This window comes from Miscanthus floridulus, chromosome 8, assembly GCF_019320115.1.
Source record: "Miscanthus floridulus cultivar M001 chromosome 8, ASM1932011v1, whole genome shotgun sequence".
Taxonomy (NCBI): Eukaryota; Viridiplantae; Streptophyta; class Magnoliopsida; order Poales; family Poaceae; genus Miscanthus; species Miscanthus floridulus.
Window position 1 is genome coordinate 65,462,342 of NC_089587.1, and position 19,269 is coordinate 65,481,610.

Sequence of the window (19,269 nt, forward strand, 5' to 3'; positions counted from 1 at the left end):
CAGGAGTCGCTACTATGCTAAATATATTTCATAAGTGCCATGCCTACAACAATGTATTCTTCCGCAATTTAAATAAGTTGGCATTTTTATCCACCCTTTTACCTTGATCACTTTGGTGCATATAGCTTTTCTAAGTTCTTGGGTGGTTGCAAGATAGAATGGTTATAACAGAATCACCAATCATTCATTCCTTGATTAACCATCTATCTAGAGGTTTTATGAATTTTGCAAAGAAATGTAAGTTCCTCAAATGATTTTCTTGATCGCTCAATATGTATGAAACCGCACCAAAGACATTTGAAATTTGGCTTCTTTTTCATATCCTACCACTAAAGGCTTTTGAGTGGAGTTTTGGGTAGGTACGAAATTGAGGCATACTTGCATCACATATTTTGCTAAGTCAAAAACCGAACCTCAAGGAGATGCAAGTCATACACTTTGATCAAGACGTGTAAGTATGTGGAATTTTTATAAAGTCCTAATTCTAAATATTTTTGGTACTCCTTTGAATCATGACGATCTCTCTCTTTTGAATGAATGCCTTTTATTTGATAGTATGGGCTATCTTTATTTGTTTCTTTTCTTTTTCTTTTTCTTCATGCTCTTTGGCATGCATTTTTCTCATGCCTTTTGGCACGGATATTTTTGTTTTTCTCTCTTTTTTTAGCATAGCCCATACTATTCTTTGGCATATGAAACTTTTTTGGAGAGAGAGGCTCATGATAAACGAATGGAGTAATTATTTGGTGGATGGAAAAAACATGTTTTGTGTAACTCTCAGTGTGGGAGTTAGCATTTCATTTGTGGGTGTATGTGTGTCTTGATCATGGGTGCATGATAAGAATCTCAATAAGGGTCACAATAATTTGACAAAGCTCAATGCTCAAACAAGTAGCATAGGACTAAGGTTTTGAATGTATATCATGTCATATAGCTTTGGTAGGTATTCATAATCATTGAGGAACTTTGGATTTTAGCATTTTTTAAATGGAAAACTCCGGATGTCTAGTCTCTCTTAGAATAAAATCATAGCAAATTCTATTTGTACCACATCATAACTCGCAACAACTTAGAAAAGGAGCATGCATTTGCAAATCCACAAGTTTTCAACTTTTTAAGATGAGACATTTTTAGCCAACAAATTTAAATCTTGGGGAATACTAAGTTACAGCCTAGGCACAGATGAATTATAGACAGAGCAACTATTCATCATTTCAACATAGGAGAAACTAAATATTCTTAAAACACATATGAGAAAGGAATTCATGTGTTTTGGTATTTTTATTATATTTCATTTTTTGGTATTTTTTATTTTTTGATTTTTTATATGCTAATAAATAAATAAATGCAGAAAATAAATGTGAAAATAAAAAATGCGAAAAAGATACAAGATACCTCTGCGGGAGTCCTCCCCCAAGCTAGCTCGTGGCCTATGGTCTAAGATCGCTTGGTGTTGACTCTAAGGTAGATTATTTTATTGCATATATATTTTTAATAGGTTTATATTTTTGTTTATCCTACCCATGTTTATGCTTAGTAGTTTTAGTTCAATGATCAAACTAGACATAAAGTTTAATTTGATCAAGGTAGGCTAATTAACCTAAGCACTGTGATTAATTTAAAAAGCCCATGAAAGTATGATCGCTACAAATCATATCTCAAACCATAACATGCTTGCATAAATCATGGAAGGATAACTAAGATTTATTCAATGGTAAAGGAAGGTGAACTAATTATTTTTATTTTAGCATAATTTTAAAGCATAGTCTGTGAATTATAATAGATATAAGATAACTACCGATTTACCTTCAACAAGGGCTTACCGTTTTAAAGTCCAATGAGTAGGACTCTTCTCCCTTTATTTCTTGCTTGAAGATGGTATATCTGTGCCCGGAGAAGTAGGCTGTACCTTTTTTACCTGCCATACCTGTTTAACGCTTTTTCGTTATTGTTTCTTAGGTTGTTTATTTTTAGTATATTTATGCATGTCAAACCCATTGAATGGACATCTCATTGTTTGTCCTTGAATGTGAAAGCTAGCATGCCCTGATCCCATGTGGAGAACTATGTTTGTAATGTTAAGAAATGGTCTCCCTAGGAGGAGGGAAACTTTCTTGTTGCGGCCCATGTCTAGAATAACGAAGTCCGTAGGGATGTATGTGTCTCGAATTTTCACCAAGATATCCTTGGCTAATACCTCAGGTTTTCATGAAGATTGATCTACCATCTGCAGTCGAAGTGTGCAGTGGACAAAGGTCCACCCAAAATCTTATCATATATTACCTTGGTCATGATGTTGATGATTGCTCCAAGGTCGCAGAAGGCGTTGTGGAAGACATGTAGGCCGATTGAGAATGTGATTGTCGGACAGCCAGGATCTTCTTTCTTGGTGATGAACGGTGGATCTAAGAGATAATCATAGTTTTCTAGACATAAAGGCTTACCGGATCTCGTTGAGACCATTTTAACATATTCGAGAGAAGTTTTGGGTTGCCTCAGAATCTTTCCTGAATCAGAAACAGGTATAGCGGCAGCAATCTATGCTAACTGTGTTTCTATCATCTTATTGGAGCTCAATTGTTTTTTGACAGATGAAGATAACCTTCTAATTTTAAAATTATATTTTCTAGCATTTTGTCATTATAAGTTAGCTTTTTAGTACCTGGGATGCTACCCGCTCGTGGTTAGCCCAATCATGGGCACCACGCGCCTCACCAAGGTGCTGATGGATGGGGGCAGCGGCCTCAACATACTCTATGCTAGCACCCTGGACAAGATGGGCATCCCATGGAGCAGCCTAAGCCCCAATAAAGCACTGTTCTACGGGATCATCCTAGGGAACGAAGTCATGCCCCTCAGGCGCATCCGACTCAACGTCACCTTCGGCCAGCTGGACAACTTCTATAAGGAGCCACTCACCTTCAAGGTCGTCGACTTCCCTAGCATCTACCATGGTCTCCTAGGCCGGCCATGCTTCGCCAAGTTCATGGTTGTCCCTAACTACACCTACTTGAAGTTGAAGATGCTCGGCCCCAAGGGAGTCATCACCATCGAGGGCACCTTTGAGCAAGCCTACTACTGTGAGTAGTACTACGTCCCCCAAGCAGTCGCTGTGGTTGCCCCCTATGCTCCCGATGGCCCCGACCGTAACACAGGAAGGGCACCAGCGAAGGAAGCAGCCAAGGCAGTGACAATGCTTGACTAACTAAGCATCGGCGAGGTGGCCGATGCTCCTAGTGGCAGTGATGGCTTGGCTGGCCCCTCCATCTAGGTGCTCGGCCCAGTAAAAGGGTTTGACTCGATCGAGGAAAGTTCTGACCTTTCCCCATGAGGGAAGGCTATCACAGAACTATCCAATTTATAAGAGCACAAGTACAATAGCAATCACCGAAGTGATCAAACCATCATACTTGAGCCCATATAAACCCGGTAGCCCGATGAAATCACGAAGGATTTCAAACAACCAACATACAAACCAAGATCGTAATGATTCAATATAACCAATCATATGTTACATCATAGTTCACAAATATCTCACATACATAGGAGTTCATATAGTTATTACAAACCAAGTTTAAAAGTAGCGGAAGCAAAGTAGTTTGACATCAACATCACCCGTAGTTTAATACATAGCCAGTTTCATAGTCATCTCCAACCAAAAGCACAAGGGTGAGATGATATACAGAGTGACCAAGCCCATGGTCCTAGTCCTCATCCACTGCAGGAGCAAAGTAGTTCCTATAGTAGCCATGATACATAACATTATCTGCATCAATGGGAATAAAACCCTGAGTACGAGAAGGTACTCAACTAGACTTACATGTCCAACTAAAATACTAAGACACCAAGGAGTATGCAAGGCTTTATCAGTAGAGCTGGTAGACTTTATTTGTATAAAAGCATAAGTTGTCCAATATCTTTCAAACTGTGAATCACCAGTTATTAATCATATCTCATACTACATTAGCACTATCCTATGCCAAACATGTTGGTACCATTAAGTCATCACAATAATAACCATATCCAGTTGAGTTCTTGCATAATCTCATAACCAACACTTCCATCAATTACTACGATGAAGCGTACTCCTATCAAGTTCTCACTATCCGGGAGAGACGGCGATTCGAATCGATTCCTACCCAGCTGGGGAATTATTCCTAACACACACCCAAACATACCTACGCTAAGGTAGTCTTAGGTCACCTTTGGTATAACTCAAGTACAATCGTGGGTAAGACCAGCGCCGCACCCTCAAAGATACAACCAATCTACCAGGAGGCTCGAGACTCTAACCCACCCTTAGGCTTACGCCATTGGCTCTCTACACATCCTTACTGCCTCTAGGGTGCGCACTTTAACTGCTCATGTCCCTGGCCTAAGTTGAGCTACTCGGCTTCGTGGTTAGAATGACTTATCCGGCCAACTATGTGAGAGGCATGCGTTGAACATGACAAGATGACCTCCAACGACTGGTCCTTAAATGACACAGACAGAATCACTATGATTACCACAACATAAGACTATGCCTGGTCTCCAATTATTCAACACACCAGGTTATGTTCCACGATAGCACAATATAGCCAACCGTGATCAAGCTATCACCTATAGCTCACAGGTGACAGGAAATCACTCGACTTCTACCGGTCTAAGCATAGCTAAGCATGATAAGCGTTCCTGGACTTAAATAGGATTCATGGTAGATATTTTTGGACAAGGAAAGGTAATATGCAATAAGTGTTTCCAAACAACTCCTATCACGTAATGCATCAATACGAATAACTTTAGGTGACATTAATAAAGTAGGAAGACTTATAATGCTTCGGGGCTTGCCTTTCACGAAAGTTGCAGGCTAGTGATCTAGGCACTTGGGAAGGTGATCGGCTTTAGGCTCTCCTTCTCTAGGAACCTCCTGGTGCTGCACCTCTTGGTTCTCCTCCTGTGGATCGATGTTGAGTTCCACCAATGTGATCTCCTCGGTTGCACCTATTGCATGCATAAGTAAGTCCCATGAATGCATAAGAAGGATCATGGATGATGTGATAAGGGAATGTACAATCTGCGATAATGAGGTTAAGTAATACAATGATAACAATGCTAACACCATGTTTACTGAGTAGGTGCATATCTCTTCTCTATTCATTTCCGATATTCTACACAAGACAATTTCAGAGCTACACATAGCAGCTACTAGTTTACATCATAACTGAAGTTATACTTATCCGAATGCTGTTATCTTGAACTTTCTGGAAAGCTTATAAAATTTCCTACAACTCTTAATTAATCACCAAAAACTAATTCCAATTCTATCCTAACCAAAACAGGCAATCTTTCCAGTTCTATCCAGAAATTCCAGAGAACAAGCATTTTGGAAGACCAACTTTAAACATCTATAACTCCTAAACCATTTGGCCTATTGCCCTGAAATTTTAACAAAAGATAGATGAAGAAGTTCCATACAACTTTGTTATTAACCATTTCTACAGTAAACATCATTTTCACTATGCAACATACCCAACCATAGAATCTGTCCGAAAGCACTTCTAAATCAAATTATAGAGCAACAATATTTTCATTGCATATAAGCATTCAAAATTGAACATCACCAACTATACCAACATTTCAGGAGTATCAAATACACTCAAGAAAACACAATGGTCAAGCCCAATCTATTTATTTAAATGCCTTTATTAATTTAATTAGATAATTAGAGGAAATAATAAACCTATAACAAATGTGCACAATAAATTCTCAGAAAAATACATTGGCTTCCAAGTGATCCCAATAGACTACTATAAAAATTTCCTATCATTTGAACATTTATAATATCCTCTACAAAAATGACAAGCTAGCAAGGTCTATTTTAGTGAAAATAGTTAACCCTATAGAAAAGTGTCAAACAATAGATTATATATTTTTAATAGCTTCATCCTAGTTCCATACTACTATACAAAAATTTGCATGGCCATATGTTACTTATTTTATCCCTATAATTTTCCTCAGAAAATACCATTTATTAATAAATAAATAGAAAGACCCTACCTCAATCAAGTTTACAGCAAGTTTATTATTTTTTCTAGCTATAGAATGTCAACAAAAGACCAGCAAAATTGGAATCACAATTTTATCACTTTTCTAGCTCAAGATATATAATTTACAAGATTGTAAACATTCAAAAATCACTTATCTAGATACATTTAAATCACTTTGAAAAATACTAGAAACTGTACATTTCATATTTTTATAAAATACTACACTTCATGAGGAATACGAATAAATTTGGTTCACCAAAATTGGACATCTACAACTCAACTTATGATTTTTCAAAGTTTGCATACAAATCTGGAAAGAATTGAACTAAAACCCTAACTTTCAGTCGCTGACATCAGGGACCCACGGGTTAGAGGACCCCACAAGTCAGCGAGCCGAAATAGAGGAGCACGTTTGACCGGCGCAATCTCACCAACGGCGAGCTCTCCGGCCAAACCAACCTCACCATCGTGTTCTACACCTTCCCCCGCGTCGATTGATATCCTTGGTGGCAGTGCGGACACACCGGTGCTACCTCGTCGTCGGCCATGGCGGCACGGTGGCACTGTGCTGAGGTATGCCTGCTATTGCTGGCCACGACATTGCTCAACGAGAAGCGCACGAGCTCTACGATGACCAAGCGACTCTATTGCGACTACCTAGGCTAGGCGAGATGCTCCGACGAGCTCTAGCCACGTGCGCTGTGGCGTAGCGGCGCGGACCATCGTGTTCCACACCGGCGAGGCTACTATTGTGGTAACATCATGCCATGAGCTAGTACACATTCTAACCAAGCCCTAACATGAGTAAGAGGGAAGAATGCACATGCGAGCTGAGCGACGGTGAGCTCGCCGTGAAGGCGGCCATAGAAGCCGAGCTTTTTGGTGAGGCAAGAATGGCGATTACGCCCACACCGAAGCTTGTCTGGCTCTATGGTTGTGTCTAGGAGGTGGAGAGGAAGATGGCGCAGGTGCTGGCAAGATGCAGACGACAACGGTATGGTGGCGTGGGCGCTAGGCGATGGCCGAGCGGTGCGGTTGCGCATCGGCGAAGGAAGCTCCGCGGTGAGAGCGAGAGAGAGCAGTGGAGAGGGAGAGAGCGTGAGTGAGTGAGTGAATCAAGCAGCGTAGCTTCTCCTATATCGCACACCAACATGCTACGGTGGGGGCTCGATGTCCGCCAGCGGTGGCTAGGCCCTGCGCGCGGTTGGCCACTGATGGCTAGGCTGAGTAAGCCATTAGAGCCTCGTTCAATGTCTGACATTGCCATTTGACGATGCATTAGTGCCTAATCCATGGCTAATTAGCGAAAACTTTCTAAACAAAAGATGTAGATCTACACACCATCTCAAACTTTGCTTAAGTGATCAAAGTCTAATTCTCAACGGTTAGGAAGATACATCAGCACAAAGTCAAGCATGTCAAACTATAAACTCACCCGACTTAGACAAAATTCCTAAGTGTGAAAAAATAGTGTTTTGCTTATTTTTGTGAGCACAAAATGACCAAGCTAGGCACTGAATTAGCTAATGACCCAAAAATAAAAGTTGTTGCTCTAATCAGTTACTACAACCTGCCATGCAAACTCTCTATGACATAGTTCAACTTAGGTCAAACATACAACTTAAAATTGATGACTTACACAATAACTATGACTTAAAGAACAAACTAGCCTTAGTCATGAATACCAAAGTTGTTCCTTATGATATTCTAAACATGCTTAAGGTATTCCTAGGGTTCCACAATCATTTTCTACATTGGTTACATGTAAACCCTAGCATATGTAAGACATTTAAGTAACAACACATGCAATATAAGCTAACATATAGATAATATTTGAGGTGCTCATGCTCATGCATGCTTAATGATGCTTGTGCTCATGTAATGTCAAGGTTAAATGCATGCTTAACACCTAGGGTGTTACAAAGGCCATTGTTGAGCCATCCACCTAGAAGCGTCGCCTCCCGAGCCGGTACCCGCCTACCGACCTCCTTCACTAGACTACCTCTCCAACAACAAATACCAAGATAAGTCATGTCCTCCCAACCTTCTTGCTTTGCTTATCTTTGCTATTGTCTCCTTTATCCCGAGTGACTCCGATAGCAACTCAGTCGTGAAAAAGGATTGATAAAGCTAACCATTTGATCGCCCTCTTTGAAGGAGGACTGCAGCAGAAGGCCCCCAAGCGAGGCAAGGACGGGATGGACGGAACAGGAGGACTGGGTGTGAGATCAGCAAAGCGCTAATGGAATGGCCACGATGGCCGCATCACCAACTATCTCATCCTTCCCTTCTCTTGTGTCCATTTCGTTCTTTTGTAGCTATCTCCCTATTTCCCGATCCTTCATCGGATTGCGTCTCCCGGCCGCACAACAATGTGGGGGCCCTAGGAGGGGCATCGTCGAGGGTTTTAAGGCTAGCCCACTGGGTTTCAAGGCCACCCAAAGCATCCTAAAGTGCGAGGGACGTTCACGGTCGGGCACCAGAGGCCTTAGCCGGGCGCTTAGAAGTGAAACAGACCGACTAACGAATGATGTCCGAGTACAGACCTCAAGCCACTCGTGGAGACCCAATGAGGGAGGCACCGAGCCCCCGAGCACTAATAGATGGGCTTGGGAACTATACGAGTGGCTTAGTCGGGAAGCCAAGGATCTCCCCTTTGGGGGACATGACCAGGGCATGGAACGACCGTAAACCTAGGGTTCTCACGGACTCACTCGCTAGCAGCACATGCGCAGCAATCTTGGCCACTGAGGCCATTGTTGTAACAGCCCATCCCAACAAGGGACCTAAGTCTTCGAGCATGACTCATGAGCAATGAGATTCCAAATGAAAGTAATTTCATTTCATTAATTAGGAACAACCCGATTACAATATACGGTGGCAAAACCGCTACAAGTACCACCGCCACGGTGGCAGAAGCGGCGGCTACTCGATCAAAGCTCCTAACCGAGCTTCCATGGCACATAGACAGGCACAGTGAAGGCCAGGTTGGCCCCCTGTCCCATCGAAGCTTAGGGATGCAATGAGGTCAGGGGGCGTCCCCACGCTAATCGACCTCCACTTAGAGCCAACAGTCCTCGGTCGAGCTCGACGATGACCCATGTCACTAGGATTCTTCCATTTTCTAGGGAAGGACTATAGGACAGGGACTCAGCGGGCCATGACGTGTGGAAAGCATCGGCGCTGGTGGTGTTCAAGGGCGGATCCGCGGCCACTGGGTCAGCAGCCACGTATGAGGCATCAGACTCCCTCCTAGTGCCATGGTTTTGCATCCCCATCCATGCCACACCACCAACTTCCCTTCGCTGGGATCCTCCCAGTGAAACGAGCAAGGCTCACTCGATGGGAGGCGTCGCACTTCATCATCACCATGGCCGCTAGGAGTTAGATCTGAGAGGAAGAAGAGAAGAGCTGGAGGAGGGATAGAAGGCGTCGTGTCCTCGAGGCCCCTTTTATAGCCACGGTCGATGCGCTATGAGCGGCTTCGGGCCCTCCAATCAGCCATTGACGGCAAAAAAGGCCTCAGGGAACCGACCACCCCTTCGATCCCCATAGCATGCCTCTAAGCGGTTGCGTGATTGTGGCCACATAGTAAAGGCAGAGTCCAGTCCCCGCTCCACTTTCCACCAAGAAATTTGCCTGAGCCTGAGCAAGACGCTGCCTCTGCTTAGAGCTCAGGGGCTTGCCCGAGCCTCATGCTCCCGATCAACGGGAAACCTAAGCCCGACACTTGGCTCCTGCATGGCCTATGACCCCAACCAAGGTCTAGGCACTAGAAGACAAGCCCTAAGCCATTGAGGCTTGGGGGCTCCACAACTCAGCACTTTTGGCACGGCCTTGCTGGCTGCACCGCCGATAGGGTCACGCACGGGGCGTGACACAAGAAGATAAGCTCTTCTCGACCTCCGGGGGCTCAAGGGCTCCTAGGCCCGTGTGTTAATCTCTCGATCCAACCTCCCTCACCACCAAGAAGACTCCAAAAGGTGTGCCTAGGGGAGGCTGGCCCAAGTCGACACAACCTAACACTTAGTGTGTCAAAACAGGCCAGTTGGACGATGCCCAGGGTTTCTTTAGCTTTACAACACCGCCATGGTCCACACAGCGCTGCTGCAAGACCCTCCTGGACCCCAGTGCATGTAGACTATAGGATGAACCCCCCAAACCACCATGTACCCGACCAATCTTGATATATAAGGGATAAGGTCAGACCCTAAAGGGAGAGGATGATTCGAGACAGATCATTCCATTCCTTATCGATCCGCTCTGGCTCAGCATTGAGAGCAGAGCAACCTAGAGAGGGCCATCGAGAGCTCCTCCAATGCACCCGTCGTCATCCTCTCTGACGAGGGCAAGGCTCTACCGGCGGCAAGGCAACCTTAGGATTAGCATTGAGCTAACCCCTACTAAATCTCTCTCGGCCTCCTATACACTCTATTGTACCCCCTGATTTTGGGTGCTCTTGAGTATAAGGATCATCAGCTGCTGGATGTAGGGCATCGATTGGCCCGAACCAGGATAAACCGTTGCGTCCTCTCTGTGATTCTTGTGTTCTTGAGTTCACCCGAGCCACCGGAGACATGTACTCTAACACCGACTCGAATAACAATGCTTGTTGTGGTTCTAACCCCCATGATAGGACCCTAGCTTCAGACCCAGAGCACATGGTCTGGACACTAGAACTGGACCCAGGGAGAGAGTCCTAAGCTCTGGAATCAGCTCTAAAATGACTATAACTCTTAGCTCCGAACTTCGATTTCGATGATCTTGGATATTTTGGAAAGCTTATGCAGTGGGCTACACATCCCACATGCATATTTGATCCAAAGCACAATGGATTAACACATAATCCCAATCCAAGGACCATCATATAGTTCAGAAGACACCGAAAAATATTTTCTTCACCAAATCTTCGCCTCCTTTGCAAATATGCCAACACCACTAAGTGTACACCACCATGTGCAAGTGTGTTGCCAACACCACTAAGTGTACACCACCATGTGCAAGTGTGTTAGAAATATTTTAAGTACTTTTCAAGGGTTAATTGTTAGCACACTAGGTCCTAATCAATGTTTTTCTAAACGCTAAACGACAAACAGTTGGTCACCTACCGTTTAGCCATTATTCGGGCTAAACAGTCCATTAAATGGGCTAAACGGCCAAATAAACCATCTAAACGGATGATTAAACAAAAATGGTGTACCACTGGGTAGTGTTTAAATAGGCTAAAAGGCCATTTAGGCAAACAGTGGTCCTAATGCATATGCATGAATCACTTCACCTTGTGGCACTTAATAACCGCTTTAACCGAGATTCTCCCCTCTTGATAGTACATCTATCTATCCTAAACCCACTCACACCCACTAGGTGTCTTGAGTGGCAAAACAAAATGGCCCTATCAATTGTACCTTTGCCTTGAGCCCATTTTGTTTTTCTCTTTCTTCTTTTCCAAGTTTAGAGCTTGATCATCATCATCACATGTCCACCAACATCACCATGGACTTCATCTTTGCTCCATCACTTGGTGTGTACTAACCTATCCTAGATTCACTTAGAGCCAAAGGTTAGTACCTAGGGTTTCATCAATTATCCAAAACCAAACTAGAGCTTTCAGTGAGTACCACCCAGCACCAGCACCAGTAGCGCACACGAGCACCACCACCACAAATGCTAATGGCATAGGGCTTGGTTCGACGACGATGGTGGGAGATGGGGTCAAGGAGCACCATGGCCACTGGGATGGGGGGAGATCGGTCACCGGGGTGAGAGAGGGCGTCGCGCTAGGGAGGGGGAGAGCCATCGACTCCCCTGCAACACCACCGCACCACCACACCATGGATCTCGCCAGGGTAGGGGAAAGGGCCATCGAATCCATGAGCATTGGGTGCTCCTGGTGGGTGAAGATGCTAGGGTGGGGGAGGAGGATGCCTGGGTGTGTGAAGGTGCCGCTGCCGACCAGGGAGGTAGCCATGGTCGTGCGTTGGGGTGGGGCAGGGCACGAGCGCAGAAGGGATAAGGATGGAGAGGAGGAAGCGAGGAATAAGATTTTTTGGGTGCAGGAGTAAGCAGAGGTGAGGCGTCCGTCCGTCCGTATGTCATAAGGAGCATTATCGAAGAATTAAAGCCACAACTAGGCTAACTTGTCAAGTAGTAATTCCTTCTTGCATTGCATTGCAACAACTCATCTCATGGATCTCTATCTCTATTACATCTGTTGGGAGAAGGAAATAAGGGGAGAGAAGGGAGGGGAGGCGATGGGAGTATCTAGCACTACTATAGTGTAGCAATGCCCCCTTTTTTGTAGGGGCAGTTCTACGCTCTAAAAATGGTGCCCAAACGAGCCGCCCCCACAAATAGATTTGTAGGGGTTGCTGGTGTTTTAAGCCGCTCCTACAAATGGCTCGATTTATAGGGGCGGCTCTATATCCATCTGCCCGTACAAATCCGATTTGTAGGGGTGACTCTATATTGAGCCGCCCCGACAAATAGACGTAAAATAGTATAAATTAAGCACTAAAATTTAAATTTTTTCAAACGACCTTGGATGAAGAAATGATCAAAATAAAAGTTATAGATCTCGAAAAGTTATAGAACTTTGTTATTTACAACTTTTTCATTTGAAATCATTTAGTGCATCAAAATGTTGTTGGAAGTTAAAATTTTAAAATGTTAAAGAACTCTGATTTCTGCTTTTAATCTCTGGTTAAAACTTGTAACTAGTCTTTCTCCCTCGTACTAAATTCAAATATGATGATTTTTCCTATAATTTTATAAAATCATGCTCTATCACTTTATTGTGTTCTTACGGCTATTATTTTGGTTAACTTTTCATGTGACTTTGTTTTATCAATTAAAAATTTGAATTTCGAAAAATGGCAGCTTCAAACAATATTTTGAAGCAGTAAATGATTTCAGCATAAAAGGTCGTGAATATAAAAAGTTGTAGAACTCATCAAGATCTGCAACTTTTATTTTGGCTATTTCTTCATCCGACAAAGTGATAGTAACATTATTCATAAAATTTATATATCTTTATAATGTTGTTACCACTTTGTCGGATGAACAAATGACCAAAATAAAACTTGTAGATCTTGATGAGTTCTACAACTTTGTTGTTGATGACTTTTCAGCTGAAATCATTTACTCTTTTAAAATATTGTTTCAAGTTGATATTTTTTTTAAATTCAAATTTTGAATTGTCAAAACAAAGTCACATGAAAAGATGACCAAAATGAAAGTTGTAGATCTCGAAAAGTTATAAAACTTTATAGTTAAAAACTTTTTAATTTGAATTCATTTTGTCAAGGAAAACTACGTTTGAATTTTCAAAAAAATGAAATTAGATTTTTTCAAACAACCTCGGATGGAGAAACCACAAAAAAGAAAGTTGTAGATCTCGAAAAGTTATGAAACTTTGTAGTTGACAACTTTTTTATTTGAAATCATCTTGTCAAGGAAAACTACGTTTGGATTTCTCAAATTTGAAATTCAAATTTTGTAAATGACCTGGGATGGAGAAACTACCAAAATAAAAGTTGTAGATCTCAAAAAGTTATGAAACTTTAGAGCTGACAACATTTTCATTTGAATTCGTTTAGGGCTTAAAACAATCAATTTAAACTCGATTTTGGATAATATGTGGGGAACCAAAATCTAATATAGACATAAGTAATTGTGAGGTGCAGTGATAGAGTATGGTACACATGAGGGGGAGGTCACGGGTTTGAATCCTTGAAGCACGTGAAAAATGCCATGCCTTGCAATTTTGCCATTTTTGGATCTGGAATCGTGATTTCTGAAAAATGATTTGTAGAGGCGGCTCAATATCCAGCCTCCCCTACAAATCTTAAGCCACCCCTACAAGTACGAGCAAAACCGCCCCTACAAATCTATTTGAGCCGCCCCTACTAATCTTGACTGTAGTAGCGTGGAGTGTGGCACAAGCGGTCTACCAGCATGAGACAAGTGCCAGCCAAGTTGGAGGGAGCAAGCAACGCCCTCCTTCTGTGAAAGAATGCAATTCTAATATAGTGCCGTGATTTAGTATCTTAAGTTCAATCAATTATAGATAAAATATATCAATATTTAAGATATTAAATAAATATCATTAGATTAATTATGAAATGTATTTTCATAATAAATTATTTTATAGCTGTAAATGTGAATAGTATCCATTAAAAATTTGGTAAAACATGAATTACTTTTGACGGCACGCAACACGCAGTTATATATTTTTTTTGGACGAAGGGAGTACTGTCTAGTACACAACTTTTATAATCGATTGATCCATCAGCCGATTGATTGCATTGGTTACTGTGTATATGTGTTGCAGGCACTGAGGCATACAGATGCAGTGCAAGGGCAGGGCGATGAATTGAAACCCACCCGGCCCGATGAGAATACCCTCCGATCCTCAACGGCCCAACCCAGAAATGCATCCTGAAACAATGCATGCATGACAGATCGATGGAGATAATGGATGGATTATTGGTGCAAGAAATGCCTGCAGCAAATGAATCAGCTAGCCGAGAGACTAGACACAGTCACTATAGCTAATCACTCACACACACACAGGGCAGCAGGACAGGGGAAGCTAGGACAATGTATACATGACGACTTCTCGTATCTCTGCTTGAATATAAGGCCGGATTATTAGCACTAAGTACTGTAACTCAGGAGGTTCCAATGCAACTTGGGAGTAAGTATGCCACAAACCCTACTAGACTCGGATCCTCCGGTGTCCAGTCGTCCAACCACTAGCTACATTTCATTATATTTGGCCGAATGTGATAGAGACTAATGTCTATATATGCCAATATCACCACCTACTTGACTCCGGTCCAGATGCAGTTATTTTATCTTGTCAACAAAACAATGGTGGGACGGCGTACATACGTGGTACATGATGAATGAATTGATTTGCAAACAATTAGTTAATTGATGCTATTTATTTACATGATGTATTGCAGCCTTGCAGGCAGGTTCCACGTGGAGGGTACATCCATGTCCATGGCCAACACAAGAGAGAGAGGAATAAGGAAAAGAAGCTGAGTTAACTAGCTAGTGAAGTAATAATACATACAGAAACAAACAAACAAAGTCTCACTACTACTCCGATCGATCCATTGCAGCAGGGGTAGGGGTACGGTGCAGGCAGGCATGTTCTCTTGTGTGTCTTTATAAAACAAAACCTCCACTCAATCAGCATGCAACTACTCTCTGCTCTGCCTCTCTAGGTAACCTACCCCGGCCGCTCTCAGTTTAATTAGTATAATTAAGGGTTTGCATATATACGTATGCAGTACTGTTAGTGTTAGCATATATATAAAAATAATTCTCTGCTCAGTCACAGTCACAGCGCTCCCTCCCTCCCTCCGAATAAAAGCCAAGCGGCATCGACCATCAGCTCATCACCTCCATCTATCCCTTCCTTGCTTGCTGTCCATCGCCTCTAGAGTCTAGACCATGTCCATCTAGCGGTCTAGCCACTAGCTACTCTTGTCTTCTTCCCCAGCTAGCTCTTGTTTCCTCCCTAGCTACTTCGATCCCTGTCTTCATTCCTCTCACCAGTCACGCCATAGGTACCTGCATTGGCCAGCTGCATCTGCTGATCTGCCCTCATGGTCAAGAAGCAACAGCTTGCTGTTGGCGGCCTCACCGGTGTTTTCAGCAGCAGCACAAGGAGTATTCATAAACCGCAGGACACTGCTAGTCCTCCTAGTTCTGCTGCTGCTGCTGCTGGTGAAGTGTTGCCCTGGCATCCGTCCTGTTCCTCCGCATGGCGGCAATGGCAATGGCAATGGACATCCTGCGGCATGCACCCAAGAACTCTCTCCTTCCGGCAGCAGCAGCAGCTAGCAGAGCAAGAGGAGGAGGACCCCAAGAATGGGCATGGCCGTCACCGTCAGCAGCAGCAGCAGCGGGCTGCTTATTACAAGACCATAAACTCGGTCGACTTCTCCGGCGACTCGTCCTTCGCTTCCGTCGACAGCTTCGCGTCCACAGCTTCGGAGGAGGCCGAGTCCGACGCGGAGGCTGTCATCCTGCAGGCTCTGCGCTCGGACCGACTCTTGTACGAGCCTGCAGATGATGATATTGAGGACGACGACGCCTCCTGCTGCAGGCTCATCAAGCAGCCGTCGCTCAGCAAGCAGCAGGCCGCCGTGGCCGACAACGATGGCGACGACAAGCCGCAGCTGGACAACAGCAGCATCGTCTTGAGCAGCGGCAAGGCATCAGCCTTGGCGTTCGGTGGCGCGACGGCCATGTCTGTGGACTCGCACAACCCGTACCGCGACTTCAGGGAGTCCATGGAGGCTATGGTGATGAGCCAGCTGGAGCAGGAAGGTGGCGTCAAGGACTGGAGCTGGCTTGAGGAGATGCTGGGCTGGTACCTCAAGGCTAACGCCAAGACCACCCACAGCCTCATCGTCGCCGCCTTTGTCGACCTGCTCCTGGCGCTCACCAACTCGCCTGCTGCTGATGCAGCAGATTATAATTATTCATCGTCGTCGTCGTCTCCGGTGGCCACCCCTCCTGCAAGTGCTAGTGCTACCAACTGCTCTGCTTCATCCATTGACGATTGCTCCTGCTGCTCTTCCTCCTCCTCCTTGTAGTCTGTCAGTCGTCTCTCGTCTGCAGCAGTGTACTAGTACCTACTTGGTCATTATATATATATATTTTTTAGAAAAAGTCTACTTAACTTCCAGCCTACCTATTTCACTCCCTCACCTATAAAACCATGTATTCTACCGATCTATCCTTAAGGACTTGTTCGTTTCTACACCAAACAAGAGACGGAGTTGGAGAGAATTGAGGTAATTGAGGGGGATTTTGACTAGTATGGGATTAAATCCCCCTCAATCCCCTCAAACCCCCTTGGTTTTGACTGGTATGCATACAATCGTAAACATGGGTGCTAATGAAGCAATAACAATTAACACAGAAGCCCATATACAACTAAAGTTTGCCTTTGAAATCAAAGCACCCAAATTCAGTCCACAATGATCGTGTTCACTACAATTTTGAATTCTACCACCACGTTTTGTCTGTGATACAGTTAACATGTTCTAACCAAAACAACCGTCTATAGTGCTAAACTGCTAATTACCAAAAAAAAAAAAAAATCAGCGTCGTTCTCAAATTTTGATGCCGGTGTTGTGAAGCCCTTTAGCGACTCCGAGCGACCATGATCTCATAGATCTCGATCGGCCTTGCAAAGCCCACCGTGGGAGCTAGCTTGCCCCAGATCCCGTGGATCCTTGTAGAGGCATCCAACCATCCTTACACATGACACCGTCACTGCCATATCGGGCCACAGATCCGCCGCCGCTGTCATCTCGGGTCACAGATTTGAGAGAGGCTGGATGGAGTGAGGCCGCAGCTCTAAGAGGAATAGGGAGAGGAGATATGAGGGGCTCAGTGAGAATCATCTCCACATGGATTATTTGTGCTCGTCGGAGGGACATCCATGCACAGATCTGTGCTCCATCTCCGGAGAGGAGCATTCCATGCCTTTGACTGTGCCATCGTCATGAATGCGTGCTTAGCCGCAGCCCCTCACTCTCGGCCATTGCCACAACAGGGTGGAGGTGGCATGCTTAGCGGCGGCGGACTCGGCAAGTGCGGGGGCAAGGCAACCATCTGGTGGTGCGCACAGGGCCGCGACATCCTATTGATCCACATGGGTGGAGCCACGGGCTCGGTAGCAGGCCGACAAGCAGGTGGGCTTGGCAATGTTTTTTTTTTCGGATTTATTGTAACACAGACCACGGAAGAGAGAGATGGACGTGATGCTGCCCATAGAAATCCATTTGGACCGCCTCTATTGTGGTAGTGTGTCCATGTCCATAAATAAAAAGTAATAACGAGAAATCCTTATATAGTGACGAAACACACGCACGCACGCACATACGCGCGTACACACCACATTATATATTATTGCTGCAACTAGCAATAATCTCTGTTCTTCTATTGTCATAAAAATATATAAAATCCAGTCCGAAACATATATATTTATCTAGCTAGCTAGCTAATTAATTAAGATTATTGCCACCAGCAGGTAGCTAGGTGCTGGATCGATCAGAATATCAGATATAACAACAATGCATGCATGCAACGGACTAAGAGGAGCGAGAGGGAGGGGGTCAGAATCAGAAGAAGGTGACCCTGCATTCCGTCTGTTTGAACTCCGGCGGGCGTTGGCCGTGGGCAGCATCCCGTCGCTGGAGCCTGAGCGGGCAATCGATCTTTGTCTTGGGCCCCAGCACCCTGAGCACCCAGACCTTGAGCTTCATGTGCGAGCTGATCTTGACGTCCACGGAGAAGATGGCCCCCTCGGCGGCCTCCCTCCGGAAGCCTGCCGCCGCGATGCCGCCGACGATGGGGCTCTCGCCGGCGAAGGAGAGGTCGAGCGGGCTCGTCACGCCGGTGTCCTGGAAGAAGTCGGGCGGCGCGGTGTGGCCGAACTGCTGGCCCTCGTAGTGCGCCTCCGCGACGACGCCGTGGTAGTGGAGGGCGATGTGCTTGTTGGGGTTGCGGACCTGCAGGCCCAGGGAGAGGTTGTAGCGGAGGATCCACGTCTGCGGGGTGAGCGTGAAGTCGGAGAGGTCGGCGGAGACGGCGGAGACGCGGATGATGTGGGGCCGGAACAGCAGGTAGAGGACCAGCGCGACGAGGCCGGCGACGACGAAGATGCAGGTGAGCACGCTGAAGAGGCAGCTGAGCACGCCGCAGAAGAGGCACCGGCACGGGCAGCACAGCACCGACGACACGGTGCTCGTCTTGCTACCCATCGATCTCTTCTTCGATCGAATCGGATCCGATCAACCTGCTGCAGCAAGTGATCGATCGAGACGAGGCAGGGAGACTGATGAGAGAGCGAGCGTGCAAGCGAATCATGCAGTGGAGAAGACAGATGCAGCATGCATGGGCGGCTGGCCATGGAAGTCGCAGCAGGGAGTGAGTGTGCGATCATGAATGAATTGCTGCTATCCTCGCCATCTTCCAACTTCTAATCCAACCATGGTCCCGTGCACGCGCCTCCTTAGCTCTCATGTTCTTGACCCAGGCCCACCTAACCTTGGTTGGGCCTGGCCTTTGGGCCTCAAGGCAGATACATGACTAAGATTGGACCCCCTAAATGTATTACGTTCAAAAAAAAAAAAAAGATACCCTCAAAAGAGAAACATAGTTCTCTTTATTATCTTTATTTTAATAATATCATATATAGTTGTGCAATACA

The 19,269-nt window shown here is 44.8% G+C and overlaps 3 protein-coding genes across 3 annotated transcripts; 2 read left to right on the forward strand and 1 right to left on the reverse strand.

Moving 5' to 3' along the window:
- Window positions 1-2,695: 2,695 nt before the first annotated feature.
- On the forward strand, window positions 2,696-3,088 carry LOC136469248 (uncharacterized). Its single transcript, XM_066467521.1, has one exon. It carries the CDS (start codon window positions 2,696-2,698, stop codon window positions 3,086-3,088), a length of 393 nt encoding a protein of 130 aa, XP_066323618.1.
- A 12,485-nt stretch (window positions 3,089-15,573) lies between these two features.
- On the forward strand, window positions 15,574-16,642 carry LOC136469249 (transcription repressor OFP13-like). The gene has a single exon (XM_066467522.1). It carries the CDS (start codon window positions 15,647-15,649, stop codon window positions 16,640-16,642), a length of 996 nt encoding a protein of 331 aa, XP_066323619.1. The 5' UTR covers window positions 15,574-15,646.
- A 1,292-nt stretch (window positions 16,643-17,934) lies between these two features.
- Window positions 17,935-18,991, reverse strand: LOC136472365 (NDR1/HIN1-like protein 10). Its single transcript, XM_066470075.1, has one exon. The coding sequence runs from the start codon at window positions 18,818-18,820 to the stop codon at window positions 18,179-18,181; it is 642 nt and encodes a 213-aa protein (XP_066326172.1). The 5' UTR covers window positions 18,821-18,991; the 3' UTR covers window positions 17,935-18,178.
- Window positions 18,992-19,269: the final 278 nt, after the last annotated feature.

Coding starts and splice junctions, on each gene's coding strand:
- LOC136469248 (XM_066467521.1), top strand. CDS start 2,696: ATGGGCACCACGCGCCTCACCAAGGTGCTGATGGATGGGGGCAGCGGC.
- LOC136469249 (XM_066467522.1), top strand. CDS start 15,647: ATGGTCAAGAAGCAACAGCTTGCTGTTGGCGGCCTCACCGGTGTTTTC.
- LOC136472365 (XM_066470075.1), bottom strand. CDS start 18,820: ATGGGTAGCAAGACGAGCACCGTGTCGTCGGTGCTGTGCTGCCCGTGC.